The sequence below is a fragment of the Lates calcarifer genome, linkage group LG4 (genome assembly GCF_001640805.2).
Source record: "Lates calcarifer isolate ASB-BC8 linkage group LG4, TLL_Latcal_v3, whole genome shotgun sequence".
NCBI lineage: Eukaryota > Metazoa > Chordata > Actinopteri > Centropomidae > Lates > Lates calcarifer.
The window spans coordinates 4,940,515-4,954,118 of NC_066836.1; the positions used below are offsets into that span (position 1 = coordinate 4,940,515).

The window sequence follows — 13,604 nt, forward strand, 5'->3', positions numbered from 1 at the left end:
CCTTATTGCTTGATATTTTATTCCTCCTTTCATGTCCCTTCTTCTTTCCGGTCATCTTTTTGCCTCTCCTTTTACCTTTTATCTCTTCCTCTCCCTCCCTCTCTCCCTCCATCTTCTCTTCTTTTGCCTCCTGTCTTCAGTCTTCCCATTTCTCAAACACTGTCCTCTCTCCTGTTTTCCTCTTTTCTCCTCAATCATCTTTTCACACTTTCACTTGTCCTCTCATTCTCCATCTTCTATTCTACCCACCTCTTCTCTTACTTCTTCAGCCGTCTTGTTTCCCCTCTTCTTTTCCACTCAGTTCTTTTTCTCTGTCCTTTCATTATCTCTCCTCTTGTCTCCTTTTACCTCTCCTTTGCAGTCTCTTCTTCCCACTTTCCTTGCCTCATCATCAGCCCTCTCCTCTTTCTCCTGTACTAGGCTTCTCGTCACCTCCTCACCCTCCGTCAATCTCTTCATTTCTCCCTTGATCCATCCTATCTGTTCCTCTTTCCTTTTGTTTTGTCTTTCATTTTGACATTTCTATGACTCTCTCCTCACTTCTTCTCATCTCACTTGTCTCTTGTCTCTTTAACCTCCTCCTGTCTCCTCTTTTCCTCATCTACTTCTTTCCTCTCTGTCATTTTTCCACCATTTCCTCTTCTTCTATCCTCTCTAACTTCCTCTGCTCATGTCTCATTTCTCACTTGTTCTCCTCGTTATGCTTTGGCATCCTCTCCCTTACTTGATCTCTTTGGTTCTTCCTCTATCTTCCCCGTGTCTCCTCTTCTTTTGCTTCGTCCTGCATTCACCTCTTTCTCCTCTTCTCTCCTCACCTCATCCCCCACCTCCTTTTCTCAGTTCTTTTCTCAAATCTAAAACCTTCTCTTTTCCCCTCTCCTCTTTTTTCTGTCTCTTCTTTCACTATTTCTCTTCTTCTTTCACTTCTTTTCGCGCCTCACTGTCTCCCCTCTCTGCTCTTCTCATAGCTATACATCCTCAGTCCTCCTTCTCTCCTCGTTTCACCTCTTCTCTGTTCACCTCTTTACCTCATCTTGTCGGTCCTACTCTCTCCTCTCCAGTCTTTTCCCTCTCGTCTTTTTTGTCTCCTCTCCTCCTCTGTCCTCCTTTCACCTCTTCTGTCTCAGTTCTCCTTTTCTGTTGCCATCTTACCTCACCTAAACATCTCAGTCATTTTCTCCCCTCTGTTTTCCTCTTTCCCCTTGGCCATTGTTTCACCTCTCCTCTTTTGCTCCTCTTTCTTCCCCTTTATTTACCCTCTTTTTGTCTTTTCTCCTTTTCCATTTTCTGCCTTCTTTCTCTGTTCAGTCCTCTTCTGTTCTTCTGTCCTCCTTTCTCCTCTTGTGTCTTGTCTCTTCCTTTTTCTTGCCCTCTTCCTCTCCTCTTCTCCTCTAAATTCACCTCCTCTCCTTAGTCTTCCTTTTACCCCACCATTTCTCCTCCCCTCATCCTTTCCTCCCCTCTTTTCTCCTCCTTTCACATCTCCTACTACTATTTCTCTTTCTCCTCTTCTCTCCTTCCACTGCTGTTCTCTCTCTTTTTTCCTCCCTTTTCTTCTCAGTCAGCTTCTCCTCTTTCCTGTCCTTGCAGTAGTCACTTAATTCTCTCTTCACCTCTCTTGTGTTTCTTCTTCCTCCTTCATTCCTCTTCTTTTCGTTTACCGTCTCTCTATAGTGCTTGCACCTCCCCAACCATCTTCCCCTCTCCCCTTTTCTCTTTTTCCTCTCATTTCTTCTCCTCTCCTCTTTCAGATCTTCTGTCTCTCTTTCACCATGTAGATCTTTTAATTTCTCCCTTTTCTTTGTACTTTCTTTCTCTCCCATCTTTGTCTCATTTCCCCCCTCAGTCCTTCTCTCTTCTCGCCTGAATAACAGTTAAAAAATGAGGATGGAGAAAATGAAAAAGCACGACAGAACTAACGTCTACTGCAAAAGAAAAAAAAAAGAAAGGCAAGGACAGAAGACAGACAGAGAGCATTAGAGCCAATCCCTTCCTCATCTTTACTTAGTGTGTAATAGTGATTATCGTCTCCTCTCTCCTCCTGCTCTCATTGAGGAATAATGTCTGGAATAACCTTCAGTGCTGCACTCCCGACTTCAGTGGACCCACCCCCCTTCCCCTCCTTCACCACCACCACCACTTCCATTTTATCCCCTTGTTCACATTTGAAGCGGTCGTCATATGGATTATGGCCCCTCTCATGCTTGGCACCACACTCAGCGCCTGAGATATATTATCATATTAGTGGAGAATGATGTAATGCATTTCAAGACATTTGTCCTTCGCACACCCTCTGTCCCTCCGCAGATGATGTCACTGGCTTTGTGTCTGGGAGGCAGAGAAGTTGTCAAGTGGGTTGTGGGTGTGTTTTTTTTGCTTGATGCTGTCGCCATCTTGTGGTGGGAGAGCGATATTGAGTGATGAAGTTGCAAGGAGGGGAAGGGAGGAAATTAGGGGGTATGCAATTATTTATTACAGGAACAGAGAATAATGTGACTCATAATGGATGTCCTTGGTGTAACTTTACTGGCGTGGTCTGTTGGGTCAGGGACAGAAAGAAGGACACAGACACTTTGGATATGACTTGATTAGAAATTAGTGTTTGACCGATGTGGGTTTTAGAAGCTTGTTGCCAGTGACAGAATATTTAGTTGATATCAGATATCTCATATCAATAATCTATATCTTTTGACGCAATCATTTTCATTTTTCGAAAGATAAAATGTATTGAAATGTTTTTTTTTTTTGTTGTTGTTTGTTTGTTTGTTTTTTTTTACATTTTTTTTTTTCACAAACACAAACCACGGCAACAGTTCAGAATCCGGAAAGGATGGGACAACACTTCTAGTTTGTGATTGGGCAGAATCGAGTCAATAGTTTGTCTGCGTATGACGTCAGGGAAATCCAACGAGAGGACCGGAAGTGATTCTGGGACGCGCCATCGCTGGCTCTCGACACATCAGTATTTGCATCGGCTAAAATTGATCAAACTGAGAAACCACAAGAAGTTTTTTGACGAGTACCTACGATTGCGGTTCATAAAGGGCCAAAGGCAAAACATGACCGAAAATGTTCCTCGAATCTTTACGTTCGGTTGGGAAGAGCTGAGCTCGGAAAGGCTTAATGGCCGTTTGTGCGGCGTCCACTTCGACAAAGGTAACTAATTTATGTGGCCATACTTTTGCCGCTAACTGCTTCCTAAGAATACTTTGTAACATTATAGTTGTTTCCCCTTTGCATCGTTGGAGTTTGTATCGTGTTACTACAAAAATAGGTAGCAATGTAGCAATGTTAGCTAACGCTAGCTAACGACAGTGTGTTGTGAAGGGTTCAACAGCAGCATACAAGGTATTTAGCCTATGTGTATTTGCACACTTACTTGTGGCTATGTTTTACTCACCTACCTTTCTGATGAACAACAGACAACAACAACAACAACAGAATGTGTACCTGCATAAAAGGCAGTAGAGCAACTATATGTAAGCAATGGGTTTGCGCTGCGTGCCTCAGTTGGCAGCAGAGTTACAGTTAGCCAACATCATGTGTAGTTATCCCTTGAATATGAACATCAGCGGCCAAACCCTTAGCTTCCCTTGTTTTGGTATAAAAGATTCACACGGTCGAATATCCTTGCAAACTGTGCAGCATTGAGCAAGAACTGCGGTGGTGCAGTTGCAGTTCCTCGATTAAGATGCTTATTTTCACCACTTCAGATTGATATTAAAAGAGTCTGACAACATTATGGATAGGATTACCATGGAGACAAACTTTTATTTTTTAAAATCAAAGAGTAAATCCTTTTTGTGCAACCAGAAACATCGCTATATATTGCTGCCAGACTCCACTGACAAAAACTGTATTTTCACCGAGCCGCACACGGGAATTGCTGAAATACTACTGCCTCAATCGGTTATATTGTTTGTGTTGCTGTGTGATAGAGTAAATCCAATCCTTTACATACGTAAAAGGATCACACAACAACACAAACAAACTAACTGATCGAGGCAGCAATAGCTCACTTGTTCAGTAAGATCACTGCTTTATTCAATGGTCTGGTTGAGACATATAACAGTGTTTCTGATTAACCAGGAGGTGTGTTAAACAAGTGTAGGTTAGTATATGTCTGTTTAAAATACATGTCCGATTGTGTTGACTGCAATACAGGCATATAAAAATTGGCCGTCAAAAAGTATAGTAAACTGTGGTCAGCAGTCACACCCAGTGTCAGTAAAGCTGCTGAAGACCAGCCAAATTACTGTTCCCTTTCTTTATTCCTTCCAATCAAAACTATCCTATCTCTCTTTAAAATCCCAACACAACCTTATTACTACAAACATTTAATTATGACTTTGTTGTTCTCTTTAGTGCCTGCAGACTTGGCCTCAACAGTTAACCTCAGGTTATCAGATGTTTCCAGGAACAATCTTGTGATGTAGAGAATTAATTTAGCAGTGGTAGTAGTAGAGAACATTGACATTTTTGCTTAATGAGATGATTTGTATATTAAATAACATTTGTATTTAATGTGAAAATTGAAGGATTTAAGTAATCCTTGTGGAAAAGTCAAACATATTTAAAACAAAGATTAAACATACAAGTCTAAAGTTTAGTAAGTTCAGTAAATCTTTGAGTAAATCTTATAATGGTTTTGTTCCAGACAACATTAAACACAGTAAAGATAAGTACATAAGTTTGACCACTAGGGTGCGCTTCATATTAATCATTCTCTGATTTTCTCTACAGGACTCAAACTTCAACCAGGAAACACTTCAGCTCGCAAAGTGAAGAGGCAGACATGAAAGTTTACAGAAGGTTAGTGTTGGTTTATTCTTTTTCAATACTGTGAGTCTGCGTCAGTCATCATGTCAGCTGCAGTTTGACAGTTTAAAACCTTGTTGTCTGGAACAAACATCACTAAGAAAAAGCTGCTGTTGTTTATCAGTTTTTATTACTATTCATTTGTATTTTCTACCCTGTAGCTGCAAAAAAATAAGTGTGAAACCTTTATAGAATAAGTATAGGAAACAAGTCTAACCCTTTAAAAAAATAGGCATAAAAATAAGTGCAAAACCATAGAGAGTAAGTCTATACTTTAAAATAAGTAAAAAAAGCTTTTGAAAATCACTGACATATGCTAATGGTTTTTGTTGCAGTATGTTGAGCAATAGTAGGTAGCTAATATTACCCCGTATTCTTAATCCCTATTTTATCAACCCTCCTGTTTTCAAAAGTTTGATTGTATTTTGATAATCAAACATGGAAAAAAGTCTAAAACCTTAAAAAATAAATATATACATTAAGTTTAAAACCCCAAACAGTTTTTAAACTAAAAGTGTATTTAAATGATATGTTAGATCATGTAGTGATGGTTCTGTGTAAGATTGTAATTGTGCCATATTGTTCATGCAAATACTTCAGATGATTCCAGGAACAATGGCATTAAATAGACAAACAACTGTTAAATTTTTCTCATTGATGCATAATAATTTAGCAGCTGCAAGCAGAGAATATTTGGCAGTTTGCTGGGTAAAGTGATTTGTATTTTATATTTGTATTTGTTTAAAAATAAAGTCAACACAACTCAAAAGTAAGAAACCTTTGGTGATTTTGTTCCAGATAAAAATTGCACAGACAGAGGTGGCAGATGCTGTGTTTTTGTTCTCAGCCAACACCATAGACAATGGATACATCATGTACAGGACACTGGACAGGTCATAATTTTAAATCAGTTGGTGTTAAGACGTTTGTAAATTTGTTGCTTATTAAACAAAAACAAAGACATTTTAAATATGTGTTAATAACAAGAAGATTGAAATGTGAAATAATGATTTGCAGTGGAAGAAATACAGTGCTTCAGTGATTTTCTGAAACAGCCCTCTAATGTTTGGAAAATGTTATAGTCCAGCTGTAATGTTGAATATTTATCTGTGGTTAAACTGTCGACGAGGAATAGGTAGTAGTGTGTTGATCATATTCCTTTGTATGTTTCTGTTTGATTTCTTCCAGGTGTCACCACTTCATCCACAACATGGTCCACGATCGCAGAGACATGGTCCATGATCGGAGAGACATTGTTGAGGATGAGGGAGACATCGTCCACGATCAGAGACGTTGTCCATGATCGCAGAGACCTTGTCAAAGATGAGAGAGACGTTGTCCATGATCAGAGACATTGTCCCATGCTTCGCAGAGCTCTGCGCAAGAATCGGTAGTGACGCTGTGGTTCCTCGATTCGACGGCATGACCGCGATCATCCGACATTGTTAATGATCACAGAGACACCGTCTATGATCTCAGAGACATCGTCCACGATCACCAAGACATTGTCCATGATCAGAGACTTTGTCCATAATCTCAGAGACATTGTCCGCGATCACAGAGACGTAGTCCACGATCACAGAGTGTCTTCGTACAGTGAAGAAGTTGTTTGAACCCAGGACAGAGGCCTCCAGGTAATTCACAAACAGCTTTACATCAACTGTAAATTTAGAAGTCATGTGCAATATTCAAATTAATATGTGATGATAAAAGTAATCTAATTATAGAATGTTATAAAAATGTCATAGTATAGTAAGGCATAAAATATTTTGTTAAATGTTCTGTTTCAGCTGTAACGTTGAATATTTCTCTGTGTTTTCATGGTTAAACTGTCGACGAGGAATAGGTAGTAGTGTGTTGATCATATTCCTTTGTATGTTTCTGTTTGATTTCTTCCAGGTGTCACCACTTCATCCACAACATGGTCCACGATCGCAGAGACATGGTCCATGATCGGAGAGACATTGTTGAGGATGAGGGAGACATCGTCCACGATCAGAGACGTTGTCCATGATCGCAGAGACCTTGTCAAAGATGAGAGAGACGTTGTCCATGATCAGAGACATTGTCCCATGCTTCGCAGAGCTCTGCGCAAGAATCGGTAGTGACGCTGTGGTTCCTCGATTCGACGGCATGACCGCGATCATCCGACATTGTTAATGATCACAGAGACACCGTCTATGATCTCAGAGACATCGTCCACGATCACCAAGACATTGTCCATGATCAGAGACTTTGTCCATAATCTCAGAGACATTGTCCGCGATCACAGAGACGTAGTCCACGATCACAGAGTGTCTTCGTACAGTGAAGAAGTTGTTTGAACCCAGGACAGAGGCCTCCAGGTAATTCACAAACAGCTTTACATCAACTGTAAATTTAGAAGTCATGTGCAATATTCAAATTAATATGTGACGATAAAAGTAATCTAATTATAGAATGTTATAAAAATGTCATAGTATAGTAAGGCATAAAATATTTTGTTAAATGTTCTGTTTCAGCTGTAACGTTGAATATTTCTCTGTGTTTTCATGGTTAAACTGTCGACGAGGAATAGGTAGTAGTGTGTTGATCATATTCCTTTGTATGTTTCTGTTTGATTTCTTCCAGGTGTCACCACTTCATCCACAACATGGTCCACGATCGCAGAGACATGGTCCATGATCGGAGAGACATTGTTGAGGATGAGGGAGACATCGTCCACGATCAGAGACGTTGTCCATGATCGCAGAGACCTTGTCAAAGATGAGAGAGACGTTGTCCATGATCAGAGACATTGTCCCATGCTTCGCAGAGCTCTGCGCAAGAATCGGTAGTGACGCTGTGGTTCCTCGATTCGACGGCATGACCGCGATCATCCGACATTGTTAATGATCACAGAGACACCGTCTATGATCTCAGAGACATCGTCCACGATCACCAAGACATTGTCCATGATCAGAGACTTTGTCCATAATCTCAGAGACATTGTCCGCGATCACAGAGACGTAGTCCACGATCACAGAGTGTCTTCGTACAGTGAAGAAGTTGTTTGAACCCAGGACAGAGGCCTCCAGGTAATTCACAAACAGCTTTACATCAACTGTAAATTTAGAAGTCATGTGCAATATTCAAATTAATATGTGATGATAAAAGTAATCTAATTATAGAATGTTATAAAAATGTCATAGTATAGTAAGGCATAAAATATTTTGTTAAATGTTCTGTTTCAGCTGTAACGTTGAATATTTCTCTGTGTTTTCATGGTTAAACTGTCGACGAGGAATAGGTAGTAGTGTGTTGATCATATTCCTTTGTATGTTTCTGTTTGATTTCTTCCAGGTGTCACCACTTCATCCACAACATGGTCCACGATCGCAGAGACATGGTCCATGATCGGAGAGACATTGTTGAGGATGAGGGAGACATCGTCCACGATCAGAGACGTTGTCCATGATCGCAGAGACCTTGTCAAAGATGAGAGAGACGTTGTCCATGATCAGAGACATTGTCCCATGCTTCGCAGAGCTCTGCGCAAGAATCGGTAGTGACGCTGTGGTTCCTCGATTCGACGGCATGACCGCGATCATCCGACATTGTTAATGATCACAGAGACACCGTCTATGATCTCAGAGACATCGTCCACGATCACCAAGACATTGTCCATGATCAGAGACTTTGTCCATAATCTCAGAGACATTGTCCGCGATCACAGAGACGTAGTCCACGATCACAGAGTGTCTTCGTACAGTGAAGAAGTTGTTTGAACCCAGGACAGAGGCCTCCAGGTAATTCACAAACAGCTTTACATCAACTGTAAATTTAGAAGTCATGTGCAATATTCAAATTAATATGTGACGATAAAAGTAATCTAATTATAGAATGTTATAAAAATGTCATAGTATAGTAAGGCATAAAATATTTTGTTAAATGTTCTGTTTCAGCTGTAACGTTGAATATTTCTCTGTGTTTTCATGGTTAAACTGTCGACGAGGAATAGGTAGTAGTGTGTTGATCATATTCCTTTGTATGTTTCTGTTTGATTTCTTCCAGGTGTCACCACTTCATCCACAACATGGTCCACGATCGCAGAGACATGGTCCATGATCGGAGAGACATTGTTGAGGATGAGGGAGACATCGTCCACGATCAGAGACGTTGTCCATGATCGCAGAGACCTTGTCAAAGATGAGAGAGACGTTGTCCATGATCAGAGACATTGTCCCATGCTTCGCAGAGCTCTGCGCAAGAATCGGTAGTGACGCTGTGGTTCCTCGATTCGACGGCATGACCGCGATCATCCGACATTGTTAATGATCACAGAGACACCGTCTATGATCTCAGAGACATCGTCCACGATCACCAAGACATTGTCCATGATCAGAGACTTTGTCCATAATCTCAGAGACATTGTCCGCGATCACAGAGCGTCTTCGTACAATGAAGAAGTTGTTTGAGCCCAGGACAGAGACCTAAGAAGTAATCTGTAACATAAAAATAATGTATAAGTAACATTAATAGAAGTAAAAGTGATTAGCAATATCAGACATAAGATGTAATTGTCAAAGTAATCTGTTATTAGATGTAGTTTGCAACAGTAAAAGTTAATTAAAAAAACAGTAGTATCTAGCAAAAAAGTAATATATAATGATAAACTTGATCTGACATTACAGGGAATGGTAAAAGTAATCTGTAATATGACATCAAAAGTAATAGTAATCTCAAATATAAGTAAAAATGGTATCTTATGGTAAAGCATATGAATGTTTTTAGTAAGGCATACAAATGTCAGAAAATGTCACAGTAAAGCGTAAAAATATCATTGTATAATAATAATAAATAATATAATATAATAATATAATAATAATAAAACAGTCTTAGTATACTGAGGCATAAAAATATTACAGTATAGTAAGGCGTCAAAAAACGTGAAAAAATGTCAGTATAGTAAGGCGCCAAAAATGGTCAAAAAATGTTATAGTACAGTAAGGCCAAAAAATGACATAGTATTGTAAGGCGTCAAAAAATGTGAAAGAATGTCATAGTATAGTAAGGCATCAAAAATGGTCAAAAAATGTCATAGTATGGTAAAGCGTCAAAAAATGTGAAAAAATGTCAGTATAATAAGGCATCAAAAAACGTGAAAAAACGTCATAGTAAGGCGTCAAAAAATGTGAAAAAATGTCAGTATAGTAAGGCGCCAAAAATGGTCAAAAAATGTTATAGTACAGTAAGGCCAAAAAATGACATAGTATTGTAAGGCGTCAAAAAATGTGAAAGAATGTCATAGTATAGTAAGGCATCAAAAATGGTCAAAAAATGTCATAGTATGGTAAAGCGTCAAAAAATGTGAAAAAATGTCAGTATAATAAGGCATCAAAAAACGTGAAAAAACGTCATAGTAAGGCGTCAAAAAATGTGAAAAAATGTCAGTATAGTAAGGGGTCAAAAAATGTGACAAAATGTCATAGTATAATAAGGTGTCAAAAATGTCATAGTATAGTAAGGCGTCAAAAAATGTGAAAAAATGTCAGTATAGTAAGGGGTCAAAAAATGTCAGTATATTAAGGCGTCAAAAAATGTCGAAAAATGTCGAAAAATGTCATAGTATAGTAAGGTGTCAAAAAATGTCAGTATAGTAAGGTGTCAAAAAATGTCAAAAAATGTCATAGTATAGTAAGGTGTCAAAAAATGTCATAGTATAGTAAGGCGTCAAAAAATGTCATAGTATAGTAAGGCGTCAAAAAATGTCAAAAAATGTCATAGTATAGTAAGGTGTCAAAAAATGTCATAGTATAGTAAGGCGTCAAAAAATGTCGAAAAATGTCATAGTATAGTAAGGTGTCAAAAAATGTCGAAAAATGTCATAGTATAGTAAGGCGTCAAAAAATGTCAAAAAATGTCATAGTATAGTAAGGCGTCAAAAAATGTCATAGTATAGTAAGGCGTCAAAAAATGTCGAAAAATGTCATAGTATAGTAAGGTGTCAAAAAATGTCGAAAAATGTCATAGTATAGTAAGGTGTCAAAAAATGTCGAAAAATGTCATAGTATAGTAAGGTGTCAAAAAATGTCGAAAAATGTCATAGTATAGTAAGGCGTCAAAAAATGTCGAAAAATGTCATAGTATAGTAAGGTGTCAAAAAATGTCGAAAAATGTCATAGTATAGTAAGGTGTCAAAAAATGTCGAAAAATGTCATAGTATAGTAAGGTGTCAAAAAATGTCAAAAAATGTCATAATATAGTAAGGCGTCAAAAAATGACGAAAAATGTCATTGTATAGTAAGGCGTCAAAAAATGTCAAAAAATGTCACAGTATAGTAAGGCATCAAAAAATGTCGAAAAATGTCATAGTATAGTAAGGCGTCAAAAAATGTCGAAAAATGTCATTGTATAGTAAGGTGTCAAAAAATGTCGAAAAATGTCATAGTATAGTAAGGTGTCAAAAAATGTCAGTATAGTAAGGTGTCAAAAAATGTCAAAAAATGTCATAGTATAGTAAGGCGTCAAAAAATGTCATAGTATAGTAAGGCGTCAAAAAATGTCATAATATAGTAAGGTGTCAAAAAATGTCAAAAAATGTCATAGTATAGTAAGGTGTCAAAAAATGTCATAGTATAGTAAGGCGTCAAAAAATGTCATAGTATAGTAAGGCGTCAAAAAATGTCAAAAAATGTCATAGTATAGTAAGGCGTTAAAAAATGTCAAAAAATTTCATAGTATAGTAAGGCATCAAAAAATGTCGAAAAATGTCATAGTATAGTAAGGCGTCAAAAAATGTCATAGTATAGTAAGGTGTCAAAAAATGTCATAGTATAGTAAGGTGTCAAAAAATGTCGAATAATGTCATACTATAGTAAGGTGTCAAAAAATGTCAAAAAATGTCATAATATAGTAAGGCGTCAAAAAATGTCAAAAAATGTCATAGTATAGTAAGGTGTCAAAAAATGTCGAAAAATGTCATAGTATAGTAAGGTGTCAAAAAATGTCATAGTATAGTAAGGTGTCAAAAATGGTCAAAAAATGTCATAAGGTATCAAAAAATGTGAAAAAATGTCATAGTATAGTAAGGCGTCAAAAAATGCCGAAAAATGTCATAGTATAGTAAGGCGTCAAAAAATGTCATAGTATAGTAAGGCGTCAAAAAATGTCAAAAAATGTCATAATATAGTAAGCCATCAAAAAATGTCGAAAAATGTCATAGTATAGTAAGGCGTCAAAAAATGTCGAAAAATGTCATAGTATAGTAAGGTGTCAAAAAATGTCAAAAACTGTCATAGTATAGTAAGGCGTCAAAAAATGTCATAGTATAGTAAGGCGTCAAAAAATGTCGAAAAATGTCATAGTATAGTAAGGTGTCAAAAAATGTCAGTATAGTAAGGTGTCAAAAAATGTCGAAAAATGTCATAGTATAGTAAGGCGTCAAAAAATGTCATAGTATAGTAAGGCGTCAAAAAATGTCGAAAACTGTCATAGTATAGTAAGGCGTCAAAAAATGTCAAAAAATGTCATAGTATAGTAAGGCGTTAAAAAATGTCAAAAAATTTCATAGTATAGTAAGGCATCAAAAAATGTCGAAAAATGTCATAGTATAGTAAGACGTCAAAAAATGTCATAGTATAGTAAGGTGTCAAAAAATGTCGAATAATGTCATACTATAGTAAGGCGTCAAAAAATGTCAAAAAATGTCATAGTATAGTAAGGTGTCAAAAAATGTCGAAAAATGTCATAGTATAGTAAGGTGTCAAAAAATGTCAAAAAATGTCATAGTATAGTAAGGTGTCAAAAATGGTCAAAAAATGTCATAAGGTATCAAAAAATGTGAAAAAATGTCATAGTATAGTAAGGCGTCAAAAAATGTCAGTATAGTAAGGCACCAAAAATGGTCAAAAAATGTCATAGTATATAGTAAGGCGTCAAAAAATGTCATAGTATAGTAAGGCGTCAAAAAATGTGAAAAAATATCAGTATAATAAGGCATCAAAAAACGTGAAAAAACGTCATAGTAAGGTGTCAAGAATGGTAAAAAAATGTCATAGTATAGTAAGGTGTCAAAAATGTCATAGCATAGTAAGGCGTCAAAAAATGTGAAAAAATGTCAGTATAGTAAGGGGTCAAAAAATGTCAGTATAGTAAGGCGTCAAAAATGGTCAAAAAATGTCATAGTATAGTAAGGTGTCAAGTAACGTGAAAAAATGTCATAGTATAGTAAGGTGTCAAAAATGGTCAAAAAATGTCATAAGGTGTCAAAAAATGTCATATTATATAGTAAGGCGTCAAAAAATGTCATAGTATAGTAAGGCGTCAAGTAATGTGAAAAAATGTCATAGTATAGTAAGGTGTCAAAAATGGTCAAAAAATGTCATAAGGTGTCAAAAAATGTGAAAAAATGTCATAGTACAGTAAGGCCAAAAAATGGTCAAAAAATGTCATAGTATAGTAAGGTGTCAAAAAATGTGACAAAATGTCATAGTATAGCAAGACGTCAAAAAATGTCATAGTATATAGTAAGGTGTCAAAAATGGTCAAAAAATGTCATAAGGCGTCAAAAAATGGGAAAAAATGTCATAATATAGTAAGGTGTCAAAAATGTCATAGTAATGTGGCAAAAATGGTCAAAAAATGTCATAAGGTGTCAAAAAATGTCACAAAATGTCATGCCAGGGGTTAGGGTTAGAGTTACAGCCTTTAGCCAGAGATGAGGATTAGGGTTACGGCTCTCAGCCAAAGGTTAGGGTTAGGGTTAGGGTTAAGGCTTTCGGACACTTTTAGCCAAAGGTTAGGGTTAGGGTTATGGCTTTTGGCCA

The 13,604-nt window shown here is 37.2% G+C and overlaps 1 protein-coding gene and 1 long non-coding RNA gene across 64 annotated transcripts in view; both read left to right on the plus strand.

Moving 5' to 3' along the window:
* The window catches only part of kirrel1b (kirre like nephrin family adhesion molecule 1b), a 79,182-nt gene extending 69,777 nt beyond the window's left edge, over positions 1–9,405 (plus strand). For 2 of the 18 annotated variants that reach the window (XM_051069828.1, XM_051069827.1), the window contains exons 16-21: positions 4,744–4,812; positions 6,007–6,452; positions 6,718–7,163; positions 7,429–7,874; positions 8,140–8,585; positions 8,851–9,394. In XM_051069828.1, the coding sequence (XP_050925785.1) occupies positions 4,744–4,812; positions 6,007–6,121 (184 nt within the window). In that variant the 3' untranslated portion in view covers positions 6,122–6,452; positions 6,718–7,163; positions 7,429–7,874; positions 8,140–8,585; positions 8,851–9,394. Of the gene's footprint in view, positions 1–4,743; positions 4,813–5,616; positions 5,712–6,006; positions 6,453–6,717; positions 7,164–7,428; positions 7,875–8,139; positions 8,586–8,850 lie in introns of those variants that run through there. The other 16 variants (XM_051069816.1, XM_051069830.1, XM_051069817.1 and 13 more) reach the window with 16 other exon arrangements.
* Positions 9,406–10,383: 978 nt separating this feature from the next.
* LOC127142351 (uncharacterized) lies at positions 10,384–13,074 on the plus strand. Of its 46 annotated transcripts, XR_007812986.1 has the most exons (6): positions 10,490–11,008; positions 11,199–11,592; positions 11,659–11,772; positions 11,907–12,048; positions 12,115–12,152; positions 12,501–13,074. It is a non-coding gene; the product is annotated as an uncharacterized LOC127142351 (long non-coding RNA). The 46 variants fall into 46 exon arrangements; XR_007813006.1 differs by lacking the exons at positions 11,907–12,048; positions 12,115–12,152 and adding an exon at positions 10,384–10,440 and having other exon boundaries at positions 10,639–11,008; positions 11,659–11,800; positions 12,463–13,063; XR_007812994.1 differs by lacking the exons at positions 11,907–12,048; positions 12,115–12,152 and adding an exon at positions 10,398–10,478 and having other exon boundaries at positions 10,639–11,008; positions 11,659–11,800; positions 12,463–13,063.
* Positions 13,075–13,604: the final 530 nt, after the last annotated feature.